The sequence below is a fragment of the Pristiophorus japonicus genome, chromosome 1 (assembly GCF_044704955.1).
Source record: "Pristiophorus japonicus isolate sPriJap1 chromosome 1, sPriJap1.hap1, whole genome shotgun sequence".
Classification (NCBI taxonomy): domain Eukaryota; kingdom Metazoa; phylum Chordata; class Chondrichthyes; family Pristiophoridae; genus Pristiophorus; species Pristiophorus japonicus.
The window spans coordinates 530,652,720-530,674,116 of NC_091977.1; the positions used below are offsets into that span (position 1 = coordinate 530,652,720).

A 21,397-nucleotide genomic window follows, 5' to 3' on the forward strand; every position below is an offset into this window, starting at 1 on the left:
AAGACTGAAGATTACAGAGGTATGGTAGAGTGAAGTCAGCATAGAGAGATTTGTAAATGAGAACGAGGATTATTAACTCAATATGTTGGGGTTCAAGGAGACAATGAAGATTAGCAAGAGGACGTGTAAAAGGTAAGCAGGACCCAACTACAAGACAGGTTACGAGTGCCCGCGTTTTGAACGGTTGTGAACTTGCATTGGGTGGAGCTCAGCAAATTGGTCAGGTGGGTTCTGGAGAGTCGAATTCGGAGTTGACGAAAATATAGATGAACGATGGTAGCGGTGAGGTAAAGATGGAGGTAAGCGATGCAGCCAGAAGTGAATGATCATGTGAGGGATAGAATACAGGGGCTGAAACCGACACTGAGAGTCTAACATCTCGAACCCAGAACTGGAATAGCATGACATCGCCCCACCCGATCCCTGTAACCTATTCCAGTCCTGCAACCTTCCGAAATATCTGCACTCCTCCAATTCTGGCCTCTTGCGTATCTCCGATTTTCATCGCTCCACCATTGGCGGATGCGCTTTCAGTTGCCTTGGTCCTAAGCTCTGGAATTCCCTCCCTGAAGTTCTTTGCCTTGCTCCTCCTCCTTTTAAATTTCTTAATTGCTCCTCCTCCTTAAAATGCTCCACAAAGTCTCCATGATAAAGTACGCCATCACCACCAAAACCTGGGAGTCCCTGGCTAAAGACCGCCCTAAGTGGAGGAAGTGCATCCGGGAGGGCGCTGAGCACCTCGAGTCTCGTCGCCGAGAGCGTGCAGAAATCAAGCGCAGGCAGCGGAAGGAGCATGCAGCAAACCAGTCCTACCCACCCTTACCCTCAACGACTATCTGTTCCACCTGTGTCAGACACTGTGGTTCTCGTATTGGACTGTTCAGTCACCTAAGAACTCATTTTTAGAGTGAAAGCAAGTCTTCCTCGATTCCGAGGGACTGTCTATGATGATGATGATGATGATGATGATGATGATGAAAACATACCTCTTTGATCAAGCTTTTGGTTACCTATCCCAATATCTTCTTAAATTTTTAATTTTGATTGATAACGCTCCCGGGAAGCGCCTTAGGACATTTTACTATATTAAAGGTGCTATATATTGCAAGTTTTGTTGTAATCAAACTCTTGTTTTGATGACTGAGGATTGAATTGATAGCTATGAAGACCCTATTCATACAACAACTGTAGACTGACACATTGTTTCAAGGAATGAATGATAGGGAATTTGATCTTAAATGATCACAGAACTACATCTGAATGGAAGACATCAATAGACAATATCTGGGATATGGAAATTAATGCATCAGTGACCTGACTAGTTGTGTGTGTGTGTGACCCAATTCAGTTAACGAGGTATCACTTCCATATCCTGCAAAGAACATGAGGTATGCTATTTAAGCCATCCAAATAGTGGGAGGTACTGGCATTATAAGCTATTACATTCAATTCCTGGAACCGCTTTGAATGAGAGATTACACATTGCTACATCATAAATTGCTTTGACTGCTGCGGTATTCAATAAATGGTATTCAACAGTTCCCAGAGGCTACGATGATGGTATAGAATTTAGCTTTACCAATTATATTTGAAGTAGGATTTGATATTATACTATTGATGTTATACCATCCTATCTTACATTATAGAGAATATGATTTTTTTTTAATAACATGGAAAAGTTTTTCTGTTACAGGGTTTTATTTCATTACTGTTGATACTGTCCAGGTTCAGCTTTACCCAGGTGGCTGCTGTGCTTTTCTTAATAGTTACATGAACAACAACATATCATATATGTATTGGTTTAATATTTCAAATGCATCTTACATTACTAAATCATTACCATTTAACATACAAAGTATTAACGTTATTAAAGCTTTCAAGTGGTCTTTGCAAGCGTTCCCTCTGCAGTACTGAATTACCTGTGGCAAATGTTCATTTCTAACATATTGGTACCATCTGACCCACATCATAATTAGATACTTGAGACACTTGTTGAAGCTCAAAGCTGTCAGTTTATTTTCCCCCAACTGAATAGCTCCTAAATTGATGGGATTTTTTTTTGTGTAGTGATGCCAACCCTGCAGCGAATTAAGAATGACTTTTATCTTTCACATTACCAACATCTGCCTCTTTCTGCCATCTACATGTGATTAGTGTGGTTTACGAATGCAACACAGGCCCAGAGAGCAGGGGGGATTCTTATAGAAAATACATTGGCTTGGAAATCCCGGCTCCCCGGGTCCATACGACATTTCTACGGACCCGGGAAGGCATCGTAAAAAACGGTTTTCGGTGCACAATGCGTATGCGTTGAAAACCGGCTTTTCCGATCTGTCAAGCTCAGATGCTAGGACATTTGCCAGGGCAAGATTGCGGTATTTATCCATATCGTGCCCAGAAAATGTCCTCAAAATTCATGCACCTACTTTTGCAGGCGTAAGAATTTAAAAACATACAAAAACATAACAAAATTAAATTTAAAAAAATACATTTTTAAAAACCCTGCCCACCACGCATTTATTTTTAACTAGATTTTAAAATTTTTTTTTTTAAACTCGGAACTTTTTTTTCTCGAAGATATTTTACTCAGTTTCATTTTAACTATGTGAGGTGTGTTTTTTATTCTTTTTTAATGGTGTTTAGTGTGTTTGCGTTTTTTTTCTCATTAATATCAATGAGAACTGGTAGATACGGAGCTCCCTTTGCTATTAATGGGAAAACTTGGAATACTGTACCTGATTGGCTGAGCACTCACACGTGGGCTGCACCTTCTGCCGTGGAAACCTGGAGGACGGGAGCGCGCTCCGCAGCGCGGGAAGAGAAGGCCTCCCAACCGGAATCGCAGGCTCCTCCCGGACCAGCAGGTACTTTCGGAGAAATGTTTCAGGTCGGAGGCAATTGGCTGTGGGAAGCCTCCGACCGCAATTTCAACCCCATTGAGTCGAGAGCTTCAGTTGGGCGGCTTGCTCATTTTTAGCCCGCATGGCTTCAAGATATACTTGTCCCGTGGGCAACGCCTCCCTTAGCGCTCCGCTCACACTTGGGGACCCAGCTGCCCAATTTTGCTGACTGAGGTGCAAATTATTCCCGGGCGTTATCAGAATTGCCGTGCCGCCATTACCGCTCCGAAATGAGCACAGCCAAAAATCCATTTGTGCAACGAGTCCCGTGTATAAATAGCACAATCGTGGTAAAGTCATATCTCCATATGTGACTACAATTTCAATTTGAGTGGAAGCAAAGCAAGCGGAAAAGGATTTGCGGCAAAGCTGGCGGCAACATGAAACCTGTGCACTCACTCCCTTTTGGTGTATATTTTTATTGCATGGAGCTTTCTGCAGAATTACACTGATTTATGCTTTAGTTCACTTGTTTATTTTATCAGGCGATGCAGATCTGAAACAAGCTTGAAGCACAATGACTGTGCAAATTTAGAAATTTAAACCAATAAATATGCAACGTTCTTAAAAGAGTTTATGTTGCACACCTGTATCATCTCAAGATGCACACCTTGAATCATACTTCAGTTTTGCGCCTCACCTTAAGTAACTTTCCATTGTTCAAATCCTTTGCAACTGGGATCTTTATTGTAAGCATTAAAAGAACATACTGCAGAGTCTCTTCAATGGCTCAGTACAGTCAGTCAGTAAGCAGCTAAGCATATAGACCAGGCACATCCCAGCTTCAATTCCCAGGTCATAGAATCGTAGAATGATACAGCACAGGTGGTCATTCAGCCCAGCGTGCCTGTGCTAGCTCTTTAGTAAAGCTATCCAATTATTCCCACTCCCCCTGCTCTTTCCCCATAACTGTGTAAAGATTTCCTCTTCAACTACTTATCAAATTAATTTTTGAATGTTACTATTGAATCTGTTTCCACTGCTCTTTCAGGCAGTGTGTTCCAGATCACTCCAACTCACTGTGTTTAAAAAAAAATGTTTTGTTGTGTCCTTTCTGGTACTTTTGCCAATACCTTAAATCCTGTGTCCTCTGTTTCCCAACCCTTCTGCCATTGGAAACTCTTTCTTCTTATTTACTCTTTCAAAACCCTTCGTGATTTTGAACAACTCTTTCAAATTCTGCTAGTTCTGCCCAATGTCACCTGGGGCAATAGGATAAATGCTATGCATGCCAGACACGAGACTCCCAAAGCATGCGCTCTAATCGGAACTCCTTCACGGCAAACGAGTCAAAGGTGGGCAGCGGAAACGTTACAAGGATACTCTCAAAGCCTCCCTGATAAAGTACAACATCCCCACTGACACCTGGGAGTCCCTGGCCAAAGACCGCCCTAAGTGGAGGAAGTGCATCTGGGAGGGCGCTGAGCACCTCGAGTCTCGTCGCCGAGAGCGTGCAGAAAACAAGCGCAGAGCGTGCAGCAAACTAGTCCCACCCACCTTTCCCTGAATGACTATCTGTCCCACCTGTGACAGAGACTGTGGTTCTTGTATTGGACTGTACAGCCACCTAAGAACTCATGTTAAGAGTGGAAGCAAGTCTTCCTTGATTCCGAGGGACTGCCTATGATGATGATGACGACACAGGAATAATGGATTATGGTCACTTGGTCAAGGTACCATAGGGGGACCAGAACCCAAGAAACAGTACCCAAGAGACAATGAGATATCAATTTACCACCGCCTGGTTTCGGGTTCGAAGACGTCAATGCTGTCATGACCCACCCCCTCCTGTGCCCAAAGGTAATTCCTGCAAGAGGGATGCCGATGAGGCAGGAGCAATTGAGATATTATGGTGTCAGGGGAGTACTCCTGCTCCTCCTGGCTCCACAACAACGATTTAATGGCAGTCGTACAATACCCACTTAAGAATCCCGAGCAGAGCAGTCCGGTTATCAAATCTTGGCAATGGTAGGTCGCTCATTTATTAAGACCCTGCAAGGTGTCTAATGTCTGTTTTAGGCGACCTCAAGGGACACTTATAAAATCGCCAGACCCAATATCGAGTCAGACAACTTTGAGGCGCAGGATGTCAAGTCCCTGATATTGGCCCTCCTTGCTCTGGTTTTACGCCCGTAAGGCGGCTGAAACGAGTTCCGATTCTTACCTCAATGTCTTCCTAAAGGAGGAAAAGGAAAGTGAGAAAATTGGCAGAGAAAATTGCCAATAAAAAGGACTACTATTGAAGAATCTTAAGCGTCATAGGGCTGGATTTTCCGGTCCTGTCCGTCTCTCTTGTCACCCCGAGGGGCGGCAATGGTAGCGGTGAGCACTTCCGGGTGGGCAGCCAGCTTCCAGCGCTCCGCCGGTGTTTTAGGGGCCGGTTTCGGCGGGGCGCGGAGCATTCCCACCCGGAAGATGCGAGCCGGTGCGGCACTGGCTCGATTTTTGGCTCCCGCCGTGCTGGGAATGCCTGTGAAAACGGGTGGTCCGACCTGTAGCAACTGCAGTGAGGTAAGTAATGTCGACCTCAGGTAAGTGCGATTGTTTTATATTTTTATTTTTTTTGCGATTTATGTGGTGGCATGAGTTACTTATTGGGAATATTTTTGGTGTTTTTCCAGGTTTTTTTTATTTTCTCCCCAGGCCTCCCTTAGAGGGCTCCGATGCCGGCTGTTTAGCTCGGGATTTTCACTTGCTCAGCCGGCCTAGCGCCCTGAGAGAGGTAGGTGTGCAACACCTCCCTTAGCGTTCAGCCCCACACTCAGGACCCAGCTGCCCAATTTTGCGCAAATTATTCCCGGGCATTATCAAGACTGCCCTGCCGCCATTACCACTCCAAAATGAGCATAGCCAAAAATCCAGCCCTTAAGGTGCAAGTTAAACTTATGTTCCTACTTGGGCATCCCAAGAACACAGTTTCAGCAGTTAAAGCTGGGTTTGCATTGGGATGAAGTGAGCAAAAACTGGTATACCTAATGGGCGGGTGTGACAAGGGAGACTCCCTCACTGGTTGATAGAAATCTCTGCACACTCTGCACATTAAGTCTTCCTCACTAAGGGGAACAAAGTTTGAGAGGGAAGAGGTGCTAACATTAAGACAATAAAAAAGTGAATTTTTGTTTAAAAAGTGTACTGGTCAACAATTTCAGGGGTTACAAGGTACATCGGATAATAATGAATTTGCATTTGTTTATCGTTGAGTGAACTGGTCAAACTGCAGAAGTCAGTTTTGTTGAACATGGTACAGAGTGCATACATACAATGGCACCTAAAGATTCAGACTTCACTCAGGAAACTTTCAAGTAGCGGTTCCTCTCAGATTTACTTACTGGTAAATGTCCTTCCTCAGAACTGTTCTTCCAAGGGGGTTATCGGCCTGCGGAGCCATGCATACTGAGCCAATCTTAAGAACCAAAGTATCCTCTTTTGTCTGTGGACTTCCTGCATTTCAAATGGGGAAATGTACACAAGGTTGTAAATTCCAATTTACTTCAAATATACTTGCTGTTATGGACTCAATGCTACACACAAAGGAATACAAACATAACTTTATCAATCAAGACATTCCATTATTATTAATGAATGCATAATTTAAGAAATACCCTAATTTTGGGAAAGTCAAAAGCAATTCTAAGAGCCTTTGGCCAATTGTAAAAAATATAGAGCAATCCTGCTTCTTCGGAGAACATGTTTAATTAGGTAATACTTTATACTGCTCCACTTCCGTTTTATGATGAGCAACATTTAAATGTTTCAATTATTGGGGACGTGACAATTTAAGCTGTGAACTGAGTGCACAATTGCAAGCGATGGAGAGTGAAACATACAGGGTATTAATTGGATACTCGTATCAAAATCAAATCACAACAAACTCCCACCCCAAAACAAGTCTATTCATTTTTAGATAACTTACATAGGATATACAGCATAGAAACAGGCCATTCGGCCCAACCAGTCCATGTCAGCTTTTATACTCCATTCGAGCCTCCTCCCGTCTTTCCTCATCTATATCTATCAGCATAACCCTCTATTCCCTTCTCCATCATATGCTTATCTAGCCGGCTCTTAAATTAATCTATACTATTCGCTTCAACCACTCCCTGTGGTAGCAAGTTCCACATTCTCACCACTCTCTGGGTAAAGAAGTGTTTTCTGAATTTCCTATTTGATTTCTTGAATTTCCAATTGGATTTATTGGCACATTATGGTTTTACCACATTATAGTCACAAAAACATTTTTTTTGAATCCATTTGAAGTCCCCTTCAGCAACTTTCTGATTGGCTCAGTATTTTTATTATTTTGAGATTAATGTCTATAGTCTCAATTTTGATTGATCATTTTACATAGAAACATAGAAAATAGGTGCAGGAGTAGGCCATTCAGCCCTTCGAGCCTGCACCACCATTCAATGAGATCATGGCTGATCATTCCCTCAGTGCCTCATTCCTGCTTTCTCTCCATACCCCTTGATCCCTTTAGCCGTAAGGGCCACATCTAACTCCCTCTTGAATATATACAATATACAATAAACTGGCATCAACAACTCTCTGCGGTCGGGAATTCCACAGGTTAACAACTCTCTGAGTGAAGAAGTTTCTCCTCATCTCAGTCCTAAATGGCTGACCCCTTATCCTGAGACTGTGTCCCCTGGTTCTGGACTTCCCCAACATCGGGAACATTCTTCCTGCATCGAACCTGTCCAGTCCCGTCAGAATTTTAAATGTTTCTATGAGATCCTCTCTCATCCTTCTAGACCCCAGTGAATATAGGCCCAGTCGATCCAGTCTCTCCTCATATGTCAGTCCTGCCATCCCGGGAATCAGTCTGGTGAACCTTCGCTGCACTCCCTCAATAGCAAGAATGGGGACTTCAAAAAAAAAGGTTCTCCTCTCTTTAGACATTACTAAAGTTAAACTTGTAGAATGTGACACTAGTGCCTGAGCTAATTTTAAATTATTATTTTAAATTGATATCTCCACCATCAAATCGCACCTGCTATCGTAACCTGCCAACCTGAATCATAGGGCCCAAATTTGCCCAGCAGTTGCTCCGTTTTTTTTGGAACAACTTGATTTTTCTGGAGTATCTTAAAAATCCCCATTCTGCACATTTAATTTGTGCCAGTGTAAGTGAGTTAGTTAGGATTTTTTTTAGTTTAGTTTTTTTCAAAAAGGGGACGTTACCAGCCATTTCTTTCAAAAGGGGACGTTAGTAGCCATTTCTTTCAAAAGGGGACGTTAGTAGCCATTTCTTTCAAAAGAGGACATTATCAGCCACCTACGCCTGCTCGTAGGAAAGTATTTTCATCAACGCCACGCCAAGGCCTGGGAGAGTCCGCAGAGGGGCCAGAATCCCGGGACACCTTTTTGGCGCCGTTTCGATCGTAGGAAGTCGGCGCAGCTCACATGAGTGCGCCGAAAAAACAGGAGGGTCAAATTTGGTCCCATTGAATGGTTACAATACAGAAGGAGGCCATTCGGCCTGGTGCTGGCTCTCTGCAAGAGCACTTCAGCGAGTCCCAATCCTGATGGCCATTTTCTTTCAGTACCAGGCAGGTTGTCAACTGCATTGTAATGAAAATGAAGTCGGAAAGCAGATATTAAATACTAAAAATATGCTGACTAGAATTAATTTAAAAGAAAATTAATTTCTGATCTAAATCTGATCTGTTGCTCAAGATCTGCCACTGCTTCCTAGGCTGACTCATCATCATCATCATCACAGGCAGTCCCTGGAAATCGAGGAAGACTTGCTTCCACTCCTGAAGTGAGTTCTCAGGTGGCTCTACAGTCCAATACGGGAATTACAGTCTCTGGTCACAGGTGGGACAGACAGTGGTTGAAGGAAAGGGTGGGTGGGCAGTCTAGGTTTGCCTCACGCTCCTTCCGCTGCCTGCGCTTGCTTTCTGCATGCTCTTGGCGACAAGATTCGAGGTACTCAGCGCCCTCCCGGATGCTCTTCCTCCACTTAGGGCGGTCTTTGGCCAAGATGGTGGATGGGATAGGAGCTCCCGAGGGAGCTCTCCCCGAACAAACCTTCCTCTGACCATCTGCTGCCATCCTCCACCTCTTTCTCCCTCAAACCTCCCCCCCGCCCCCCACTGTCTAAGCCCCTATGGTCCCAACTTCGACCCCCCAAAGTATTTTACCAACCCCTAAAACCCGAAAATCCCATGCCGCAAGAACCCGCTGCCCATCCCCCAATCTCGGCTTACCGAGGCTGACTATACTCAACCTTTCCCCTCTCCCACAACCTCTCCACTACCTGCTCACCAGGCTTATGGCTCCATCACCTGTGAACCGCAAGCAATTGCAAAGGGATATGCACTTGTTTCAATAAAAAAATTGCAGTAACTGTTTTAGCAACTTCAAACTTGAAATTGCTATAGAAATGCATCTATACATAGAATTTACAACACAGAACCAGGCCATTCAGCCCAACTGCTCTTTGTCAGTGTTTATGGTCCACACGAGCCTCCTCCCACCCAAATTCATCTAATCCTAACAGCAAAACCCTCTGTTTCTTTCTCATTCAAGCTTTTATATATAGCTTCTCCTTAAATGCATCTGTGCTTCTCCATGTGGTAGCAAGTTCCACTTTCTTACCATTCTCTGGGTAAAGATGTTTCTTCTGAAGTCTTAAATAGCATCCCAGACACATTCTAAAGGAGATCCCAGCCACAGTTGCAGGAATATACCAGCATGTTATCATCAATAGATTCATCTCGTTACCCTCTGCTGCTTGTTTTACAACCTTTCCATTACCCGTATTGTGATATGTATTTGCTTGAAACACAGTGCACCTCATTATTTTATTGTCTTTCCATTATTTGGCTCCATCCCTACCCTTCTTTGTTTCATAAGCTTTCGGAGAATATAGGTCAAGTTTAGAACAGAAATTAATTGGTTTTTCTAAGCTCGTTCTTAGCTGTAATTTTTTTTTTTTACATTTAATGTCTTCTTTCCTTCTTCACTTTTATTGCAAATGGAAAGACTCTATCTCATCAAATGTTCAACTGGCTGGTCAGGGTGTATCTCTGGGTGGAGCTTTATTTTGTTTCTGACTGTGGTTAACCTGTGGCCATAATGGTTTGTCGATGGTGAACACAACATTCTGCTGAAGTGCGGTAATAATGCAGTAATCTGCACAATCACTCATAACTGTCTATTTCAAATATCACATAATTCTATTATCGACGTTGATTAAGGAACGCAGGATCATAAGAGCAGGTAAAGGCCATTCAGCCCCTCGAGCCTGCTCTGCCATTCAGTTAGAGTGTGGCTAATGTGTACCTCAGTTCCGTTTACCTGCCTCAGCTCCATATCCTCTTGATACTCGACTATCAAAGCTTTATCAATCTCAGTCTTGAAGGCTCTAATTCACGCTGTATCCACAGCCTTTTGAGGGGGAGAGAATTCCAGATTTGTACTACCCTTTGTGTGCCAAAGTGCCTCCTGATTTCCATCCTAATGGCTGAGTTCCAATTATAAGATTATGTTCCTTTGTTCATGATTCCCCACCAGAGGAAATAGTTTCTAAGACAGCCTATTAACAGCATTACTCATTAGTGGCATGTTTCGCAAGTATAAAAAGCACCGCCACTTCCAATCTTTCTCACTTATTGGATCAAATGGTATTGCACTAACCTGTTTGGTATTCACCATTCACCTCAGCTACTGCATAAGAACATAAGAAATAGGAGCAGGAGTAGGCCATACGGCCCCTCGAGCCAGCTCCGCCATTTAATACGATCATGGCTGATCTGATCATGGACTCAGGTCCACTTCCTCACCCGCTCCCCATAACCCCTTATTCCCTTATCGGTAAAGAAACTGTCTATCTCTGTCTTAAATTTATTCAATGTCCCAGCTTCCACAGCTCTCTGAGGCAGCGAATTCCACAGATTTACAACCCTCAGAGAAGAAATTTCTCTTCATCTCTGTTTTAAATGGGCGGCCCCTTATTCTAAGATTATGCCCCCTCGTTCTAGTCTCTCCTATCAGTAGAAATATCCTCTTTGTATCTACCTTGTCAAGCCCCCTCATAATCTTATACATTTTGATAAGATCACCTCTTATTCTTCTGAATTCCAATGAGTAGCATGGTATGAGATTTGAGTCTAGCGAAGTCTAAAGCCTAACTTTCTTCTAAGCCAAGGAGCTTATAACAAGGAGATACGCATGTCTATAAAGATCGATGATCAGCCATGATCTTACTGAATGGCTTGAGGGCAGTAGGGCCAACTCCTGCTCCGATTTCTTATGTTCTTAATGAAGTGAAAGGAATGAGGGAGCCAAATTCAACACAGAGTTAGCAATTGTTACCATTTTAGAGACATCATTCAATGCATTACCTCCTTCACGCAGTTCGTCCTCTCCTTTGGGAAAAAATACTCGGACAACACCCGTGTTGATGTACATAAGTGGTAGGTCCCGGGATGTCAGAGCGTATGCCCTCATGGGCTGGCCAGTTGATTTCCTCTTGGCCTTTGGTTTCTTCGGCAATTTTGCTTGGAATATATTAGCCACTTTGTGAATCAGCGGGAGAGAGAGCACGACATCGAACGGCTGGGCACTGAGGAGGATCTCGTGGAGGTACTGGGGGGAACTGTCCACGGCCCCTTCTGCTAGCCGGTGCAAGCTGCGCGAAACCCGTTCGGGTCTCGAGGTTAACTTGTGTCGGACGTTGCGCGTTACGGCCTTGGTGTAAGTAAGGGAAAGGAATCCGTGCTGCTGGTGGGAGCCTTCTAAAAGTTTGGCTGCCATCTGCATGATCACAAAGCATACACCATAAATCAATAATGGGCCACCGACAATTATGTGTCAAATAAAACAGAGGAAAAGTTTACTTTATAGTAATCATGCTTATTAATGGTAAGACAGTTTTAAAGTTGTTCATTTTAAGCAGCAAGCGTAAGCATCTGCAATAAATATATAAAAATGGAAGTACCTTTTTTTCCCCAAAGTCTCATGCAAGCAAATTACTTCCTTGTGGAGCACCAGGTGGGCTCTACTTTTAAATGAAAACACAATACTGTGTGTAATTGAAGCTCTGGTTACTTTGAGCAAAAACCTGCTTTAATGGGTTTCATTACTAGTTTCCAAATGCCATTTGCTGACAGAAATTCTTTGTTTTAAAATTACTTCTACACCTGTTCCAAGTGCTTTTGGGAGGGGGGCGGGGGAATATACAGCTCCACGTATATACCTGTTCCATTAAATTGACTAAGTACATCTTGTGCTTGTTCCCTTGCTTCACCAGACACAATAGTGAAGTAGCGATCCTGCTGGTGAGGGCCAAGGGTTGAAGGAATTTATTCATTTCGGACAGATTTGAATAGTACTGTTATTGACAGCTGAAGGCACAATTTCCTTCATTTTTGTCAGCGTCAAAGCTATTTTGTGACTTTTGCTCCCTAAACATGAAAAATTAATGTTTTAAAAAAAAACAAACAGGTTGTGGTCCTACTCAAGGAAGTAATTAAACGATTGATCACTATTACTTATTGAAGATAGTTCACGCAAAACTTTACACATGCAGTAAATACATACAGATTAAAAGTTATTAAAAGATTAAATCAGTAATAGTAATTTAACTTATTCCTTACAGGAGGAAAGAAGCCAGAGAAATGATTGAAAGGATCTTGCTTGCTGAGGGGTCGAACCAACAAGGTGCGTCTGTTCAGCTTGTCAGTACAAGAAAGTACCACACCTCCGAAATGCCCCAGAGACCATGGGCCTTCCCCAAGGCTTGAGGTGATGAACAAGAGGAATAAGACAGACAGTGGGAAGGGGAGGGGGGGAGGGAAATGCAATAAAAAGGGCATAAGCAAAAAATTAAAGAATTTGTTGATTATACTGAAGGTTTTAACAGCTGAAAGCAGCTGCAAGGTGCAGCCATCTGAGTGATCTCATGTTATGTGTTCCCTATACCATGTAACAAGTACTATGATCGACCTCGTTGTCCATCAGTCACACCAAAGAGCTGTGCAGGTCAGCAGTTGAATCTTTTACTAATCAAATCGTGATTAAACTTCCAAAACATTACATGATTACAGCAAAAAGACTATGAAATTTTAACATCGTATTATTTATTGACAAAAATGTTACTAAAATCGACATTTAAATCGTGTTTTGATTTTGAATTTATAATTACTACTGTTCGATAAGGAACACATAACTATGGGCAAAACGTGAAAAGAGACTTACAGAATTCCTGTTGGTCTAACATACAAAATTAAATTCAACAGGAAGTAGAAAGTAAAACCTATTTGATTTGGAATATAAGCAGTAAGCACCATTAGAAATGAGAAAACAAAGTTACAAGAACTGAACCAAGAGAAACCACTGCCTTTTCAAATTGTAGACTTCTTCAAGTTAAACATTGTGATCTACTAAGGAAACAAAATGAGTTCAACTTAAAATTATGAAATAAAATATTTTTAAGTCGTCTTGTATATTTTAGATAATTTCAATTAAGATTGTATAACCAGCAAGTATTTATTTCACACCAGGACTTTGAGAGTAAGGTCCCATTAACTCTGACAGGAACTATTGTGGAATTCACTTCAGCAATCATTTCAATTTTTGGTATTCTTTCATTTTGGGACTATACCAATAAGTATGTTTTAAGCAACTGTACGAAAATGATCTATTTATTTCCTTAAGTTATTTTAAACATAAACTTTTAGTGATGTCAGGGAAGTCTTGCAGATCACAGTGGCAGCCAACTGCTTAGAATTGGGTGTGCTATTTTCTCTTTTTGTAATTTGAACTTAAAAAGTAATTCTGATATTTTAAAGAACGTTTTAGTTTTTCATCGATAATAACAGGGTTTAAAAGGAAATCATTACAGGCATTATAGTTTGAAATTCTAATTGAGCTTCTGAGGATAGATCCAGGCTGAGATGACCAAACAATCCTCAGGAGATGATGGAGAAGGGGTCAGTGGAAGAAAGATTTTGTCCATGGGGGCCAGGAGACCACAGCTGAAATAATCAGGATGGGCAAATATGCTAGAACTTTGCTTGATTGCATGTGAGGATCAGGAAATAGTAAGACAGAACTTTCTCTTCAAAGACATATGAGGAGAGACTAGATCGACTGGGCCTGTATTCAATGGAGTTTAGAAGGATGAGAGGGGATCTCATAGAAACATATAAAATTCTGACGGGACTGGACAGGTTAGATGCAGGAAGAATGTTCCCGATGTTGGGGAAGTCCAGAACCAGGGTTCACAGTCTAAGGATAAGGGGTAAGCCATTTAGGACTGAGATGAGGAGAAACTTCTTCACTGAGAGTTGTTAACCTGTGGAATTCCCTACTGCAGAGAATTGTTGATGCCAGTTAATTGGATATATTCAAGAGGGAGTTAGATATGGCCCTTACGGCTAAAGGGATCAAGGGGTACAGAGAGAAAGCAGGAAAGGGGTACTGAGGTGAATGATCAGCCATGATCTTATTGAATGGTGATGCAGGCTCGAAGGTCCCAATGGCGCTTTCCTGTACCTAATTTCTATGTTTCGATGTAAGACTAGCAGGATCTGTGATAAGGGTAGATTGTACATAGACCGCAGAGGAGAAATTAATGAACTGAACAGCTTTTATCTGTATCCTTTCACATATTCTTAAGAATGAAGCATACAAAACATCAAATCTGACCGCAAATACTCTGCCAAATAGTTCAGTACTTGTAACCATTGTCTTCACATTCTGCCTCTGAATTTGCAAGAAATTTATCATCCAGCTTGATTGAGAAATCTGCAGTGGCTTATTCACTATGAGAGTCTCACCCCAGGTTTTTCTTTGCATTGTAGAAGCAGTCCATCAAACTGTCCTGTGTGCCAGCCTTCACCTGGCCTGGAAAACATAATTCCTGCCTTGTCGAGTCGAAATAATCTTGCGACTTTATTGACTTATACAAAATATAAACTGCACTGAATATATACTCCCCAGTAATTAAATAACTACAACTCCTTACCATATCAAAAGGAGGAATAATCATGGCTCTGCACAATAGTCAAATTTGACTTTCCCAGAAGTAATTATTATTTTTACTTATGAAATGGCATCACTTTCTCTGTAAAGAAAGTCATTATATTCCAGTATATAATTTAACAGTCTCAAAACTATACTTTTTTTAAAAGCAAAAATGAGTCATCATTCCACCCACATGTACAATATTATATATATTATATTTGACGAGTTTTGTGACATTACATATGGGAAATCAAAACCAAGTAAATCAAACGGGGTTAGAGGGTGGGGGATATTTGGACAGCTGACATAATTCAGCTCCCATTCCAAAGTGATACCTTCTGTCCTTATTATTCCATTTTCATTCAAACATTTCTTTGTCCACAATTATAATGTAAACTACCAATGCAAACTTGTCATTCTGTGATTACACCCTCTCGTTATGGAGAGCAGGAAGGAGGGAGGAAAGGGGAACGATGGAGGGGGGGAAGGGAGCGTATGGATGGGAAGGGGGGAGGGGGCAGAGACGGAGGGGGAGGGCAGAGACGGGGCGAGGGGGGGAAAGACGGGGCGAGGGGGGGGAAAGACGGGGCGAGGGGGGGAAAGACGGGGCGAGGGGGGGAAAGACGGGGCGAGGGGGGGAAAGACGGGGCGAGGGGGGGAAAGACGGGGCGAGGGGGGGAAGACGGGGCGAGGGGGGGAAGACGGGGCGAGGGGGGGAAAGACGGGGCGAGGGGGGAAAGACGGGGCGAGGGGGGAAAGACGGGGCGAGGGGGGGAAAGACGGGGCGAGGGGGGGAAAGACGGGGCGAGGGGGGAAAGTCGGGGCGAGGGGGGAAAGTCGGGGCGAGGGGGGGAAAGTCGGGGCGAGGGGGGGAAAGACGGGGCGAGGGGGGAAAAGACGGGGCGAGGGGGGGAAAGACGGGGCGAGGGGGGAAAAGACGGGGCGAGGGGGGGAAAGACGGGGCGAGGGGGGAAAGACGGGGCGAGGGGGGGAAAGACGGGGCGAGGGGGGGAAAGACGGGGCGAGGGGGGAAAGACGGGGCGAGGGGGGGAAAGACGGGGCGAGGGGGGGAAAGACGGGGCGAGGGGGGGAAAGACGGGGCGAGGGGGGGAAAGACGGGGCGAGGGGGGGAAAGACGGGGCGAGGGGGGGACAGACGGGGCGAGGGGGGACAGACGGGGCGAGGGGGGAACGGGGCGAGGGGGGGAACGGGGCGAGGGGGGGAACGGGGCGAGGGGGGGAACGGGGCGAGGGGGGGACGGGGCGAACGGGGCGAGGGGTGGGGACGGGGCGAGGGGGGAACGGGGCGAGGGGGGAACGGGTCGAGGGGGGGAACGGGGCAAGGGGGGGAACGGGGCAAGGGGGGGAACGGGGCGAGGGGGGAAAAGACGGGGCGAGGGGGGAAAAGACGGGGCGAGGGGGGAAAAGACGGGGCGAGGGGGGAAAAGACGGGGCGAGGGGGGAAAAGACGGGGTGAGGGGGGAAAAGACGGGGCGAGGGGGGAAAAGACGGGGCGAGGGGGGAAAAGACGGGGCGAGGGGGGAAAAGACGGGGCGAGGGGGGAAAGACGGGGCGAGGGGGGAAAAGACGGGGCGAGGGGGGAAAAGACGGGGCGAGGGGGGAAAAGACGGGGCGAGGGGGGAAAAGACGGGGCGAGGGGGGAAAAGACGGGGCGAGGGGGGAAAAGACGGGGCGAGGGGGAAAAAGACGGGGCGAGGGGGGAAAAGACGGGGCGAGGGGGGAAAAGACGGGGCGAGGGGGGAAAAGACGGGGCGAGGGGGGAAAAGACGGGGCGAGGGGGGAAAAGACGGGGCGAGGGGGGAAAAGACGGGGCGAGGGGGGAAAAGACGGGGCGAGGGGGGAAAAGACGGGGCGAGGGGGGAAAAGACGGGGCGAGGGGGGAAAAGACGGGGCGAGGGGGGAAAAGACGGGGCGAGGGGGGAAAAGACGGGGCGAGGGGGGAAAAGACGGGGCGAGGGGGGAAAAGACGGGGCGAGGGGGGAAAAGACCGGGCGAGGGGGGAAAAGACCGGGCGAGGGGGGAAAAGACCGGGCGAGGGGGGAAAAGACCGGGCGAGGGGGGAAAAGACGGGGCGAGGGGGGAAAAGACCGGGCGAGGGGGGAAAAGACGGGGAGAGTAGTAATCTCAGGATTGCCAAGATGAATACGTGGCTTGGGCAGTGGTGCAAAAGGGAGGGATTCAAATTCCTGGACATTGGAACCGGTTCTGGGGGAGGTGGGACCAGCACAAACCGGACGGTCTGCCCCTGGGCAGGACCGGGGCCAATGACTTCGGGGGAGTGTTTGGTAGTGCTGTTGGGGAGGAGTTAAACTAACATGGCAGAGGGATGGGAACCTATGCAGGGACACAGAGGGAAATAAAATGGAGGCAGAAGCAAAAGATAGAAAGAAGAAAAGTAAAAGTGGAGGGCAGAGAAACCCAAGGCAACAAACAAAAAGGGCCACATTATAGCAAAATTCGAAAGGGGCAAAGTGTGTTAAAAAGACAAGCCTGAAGGCTCTGTGCCTCAATGCGAGGAGTATTCGGAACAAGGTGGACGAATTAACTGCGCAGACAGCAGTTAACGGGTATGATGTAATTGGCATCATGGAACCATGGCTCCAGGGTGACCAAGGCTGGGAACTCAACATCCTGAGGTATTCAACATTTAGGAAGGATAGGCAGAGGGAAAAAGGAGGCGGGGTGGCGTTGCTGGTTAAAGAGGAATTAAATGCAATAGTAAGGAGGGACATTAGCCTGGATGATGTGGAATCGGTATGGGTGGAGCTGCGGAATATCAAAGGGCAGAAAATGCTAGTGGGAGTTGTGTACAGACCACCAAACAGTAGTAATGAAGTTGGGGACAGCATCAAACAAGAAATAAGGGATGTGTGCAATAAAGGTACAGCAGTTATCATGGGCGACTTTAATTTACATACAGATTGGGCTAACCAAACTGGTAGCAATGCGGTGGAGGAGGATTTCCTGGAGTATATTAGGGATGGTTTTCTTGACCAATATATCGAGGAACCAACGAGAGAGCTGGCCATCCTAGACTGGGTGATGTGTAATGAGAAGGGACTAATTAGCAATCTTGTTGTGCGAGGCCCCTTGGGGAAGAGTGACCATAATATGGTAGAATTCTTTATTAAGATGGAGAGTGACACAGTTAATTCAGAAACTAGAGTCCTGAACTTAAGGAAAGGTAACTTCGATGGTATGAGACGTGAATTGGCTAGAATAGACTGGCAAAGGATACTTACAGGGTTGATGGTGGATAAGCAATGGCAAACATTTAAAGATCACATGGATGAACTTCAACAATTGCACATCCCTGTCTGGAGTAAAAATAAAACAAGGAAGGTGGCTCAACCGTGTCTAACAAGGGAAGTTAAGGACAGTGTTAAAACCAAGGAAGAGACATATAAATTGGCCAGAAAAAGCAGCAAACCTGAGGATTGGGAGAAATTTAGAATTCAACAGAGGAGGACAAAGGGTTTAATTAGGAAGGGGAAAATAGAGTACGAGAGGAAGCTTGCCGGGAACATAAAAACTGACTGCAAAAGCTTCTATAGATATGTGAAGAGAAAAAGATTAGTGAAAACAAACGTAGGTCCCTTGCAGTTGGACTCAGGTGAATTTATAATGAGGAACAAAGAAATGGCAGACCAATTGAACAAATACTTTGGTTCTGCTTTTACGAAGAAAGACACAAATAACCTTCCGGATGTACTCGGGAAGAATATACTTATTAGGCGGGAAATTGTGTTGGAGAAATTGATAGGATTGAAGCCCGATAAATCCCCAGGGCCTGATTGTCTGCATCCCAGAGTACTTAAGGAAGTGGCCCTAGAAATAGTGGATGCATTGGTGATCATTTTCCAACAGTCTATCGACTCGGGATCAGTTCCTATGGACTGGAGGGTAGCTAAAGTAACACCACTTTTTTAAAAAGGAGGGAGAGAGAAAACGGGTAATTGTAGACTGGTTAGCCTGACATCAGTAATGGGGAAAATGTTGGAATCAATTATTAAAGATGAAATAGCAGCGCATTTGGAAAGCCGTGACAGGATCGGTTCAAGTCAGCATGGATTTATGAAAGGGAAATCATGCTCGACAAATCTTCTGGAATTTTTTGAGGATATAATTAGTAGAATGGACAAGGGAGAACCAGTAGATGTGGTGTATTTGGACTTTCAAAAGGCCTTTGACAAGGTCCCACATAAGAGATTGGTGTGCAAAATTAAAGCACATGGTATTGGGGGTAATGTACTGGCGTAGATAGAGAATTGGTTGGCAGACAGGAAGCAGAGAGTCAAGATAAACGGGTCCTTTTCGGAATGGGAGGCAGTGACTCGTGGAGTACCGCAGGGCTCAGTGCTGGGACCCTAGCTCTTTACAATATATATTAATGATTTGGATGAAGGAATTGAGTGTAATATTTCCAAGTTTGCAGATGACACTAAACTGGGTGGCGGTGTGAGCTGTGAGGAGAACGCTAAGAGGCTGCAGGGTGATTTGGACAGGTTAGGTGAGTGGGCAAATGCATGGCAGATGCAGTATAATGTGGATAAATGTGAGGTTATCCATTTTGGGGGAAAAAACACGATGGCAGAATATTATCTGAATGGCGGCAGATTAGGAAAAGGAGAGATGCAACGAGACCTGGGTGTCATGGTTCATCAGTCATTGAAAGTTGGCATGCAGGTACAGCAGGTGGTGAAGGCGGCAAATGGCATGTTGGTGTTCATAGCTAGGGGATTTGAGTATAGGAGCAGGGAGGTCTTACTGCAGTTTTACAGGGCCTTGGTGAGGCCTCACCTGGAATATTGTGTTTAGTTTTGGTCTCCTAATCTGAGGAAGGATGTTCTTGCTATTGAGGAAGTGCAGCGAAGGTTCACCAGACTGATTCCAGGGATGGCTGGACTGACATATGAGGAGAGACTGGATCAACTGGGCCTTTATACACTGGAGTTTAGAAGGATGAGAGGGGATCTCGTAGAAACATATAAGATTCTGACTGGACTGGACAGGTTAGATGCGGGAAGAATGTTCCCGATGTTGGGGAAGTCCAGAAACAGGGGACACAGTCTTAGGATAAGGGATAGGCCATTTAGGACTGAGATGAGGAGAAACTTCTTCCCTCAGGGAGTTGTTAACCTGTGGAATTCCCTGCCGCAGAGAGTTGTTGATGCCAGTTCATTGGATATATTCAAGAGGCCCTTACGGCTTAAGGGATCAAGGGGTATGGAGAGAAAGCAGGAAAGGGGTACTGAGGGAATGATCAGCCATGATCTTATTGAATGGTGGTGCGGGCTCGAAGGGCCAAATGGCCTACTCCTGCACCTATTTTCTATATTTGTATGTTTCTAAATTCTTCACTGAGGGTGGTGAATCTTTGGAATTCTCTACCCCAGAGGGCTGTGGAGGTTCAGTCGTTGAGTATATTCAAGACAGAGATCGATAGATTTTTGGATATTAAGGGAATCAAGAGATATGGGGATAGTGCAGGAAAGTGGACCCAACTGTCTTAGTGGTCAAAAATCTTGGCCCAATGTGGATAAATAGATTTCCTACCCCGAGAAAGGGAATTATTATTTAACTAAAAAAAAAAAATCAACATTTATTTAATAAATGTTTTATTGTCAAAGACAGGAAACTATTTCAATTGTAAGCAATGGTTCTCTCTCACTTTTCTTTCTTTCACCTTTTGTGTCTTGAGGCTCCTGTTGTCATCCCCTCTGTTTACGAGGAGGATGGAACTGTCTGAGCTCTGTCGATCAACCAACCCGAGGCATTAATCACAAGCGCAGCAGGGTAACTACTGTGTCAGGAGGCTCAGAAATGCAACTCTCAATTACCTGGTTGTGAACTATGATAACACAACCGGTCTAACTTTGTGTTGTGTTCATACTCTATTTATTTGTTACATCTCACTAGATGGGCATTAGGACCCTGCGGGAGCTATTCACAGTTTGCTGTACTCATGCTGGTTCATGCCAGGTTGGGACACCATTTTGGGTTGTATAAAAGCACAGTTAAGTTACATTTCTCCTGGCTCAGTTTGTCAGTTATTTGCATGTACACAACACCTATTAACTTTATTTTCTTTAAAATGCTTTTAAAATCCCAACATGCTTCCGTGCATTTTACTGGGATGAAAAACAAAAATCAAAAAGGAGGCTAGTTACAATGCAGCCAATGTTCCCGGTAAGCTGCACTTTGTTCTGTGCGGCCTGTTTCCTTTCGTGCGCGGCCCCTTTAAATGTCTGCGCATGCGCATATTTACAATGGAAAAGCCGCTGAGTGGCCTGCGCGGGACTTCTCCCATCATCGCGCGGCTGCTTAGAGGGAACACTGAATATTGCCTTTAAACTAATAAATCATGCAAGTTAATAATTTTACATCTGCCTAAATACTTACTAATATGGACAGTAATTTACTTGTTAAGGCTTCTTGTGTTGGGTTTTCCCCAAGAAAAAGAAGCGACGGGAGGCAAGGGAAGAGGGCGAGGTGAGT

The 21,397-nt window shown here is 44.9% G+C and overlaps 1 protein-coding gene across 4 annotated transcripts in view; it reads right to left on the reverse strand.

Annotated features, from left to right (window-relative positions):
- The window catches only part of LOC139277917 (intermembrane lipid transfer protein VPS13B-like), a 1,209,249-nt gene that overhangs the window by 378,555 nt on the left and 809,297 nt on the right, over positions 1–21,397 (reverse strand). For 3 of the 4 annotated variants that reach the window (XM_070896555.1, XM_070896554.1, XM_070896568.1), the window contains exons 28-30: positions 12,509–12,650; positions 11,255–11,666; positions 6,230–6,341 (exon numbers count right to left, since the gene is read on the reverse strand). In XM_070896555.1, coding sequence (XP_070752656.1) covers positions 6,230–6,341; positions 11,255–11,666; positions 12,509–12,650 — 666 coding nt within the window. Of the gene's footprint in view, positions 1–6,229; positions 6,342–11,254; positions 11,667–12,508; positions 12,651–14,692; positions 14,760–21,397 lie in introns of all 4 variants that reach the window. The other variant, XM_070896561.1, reaches the window with a different exon arrangement.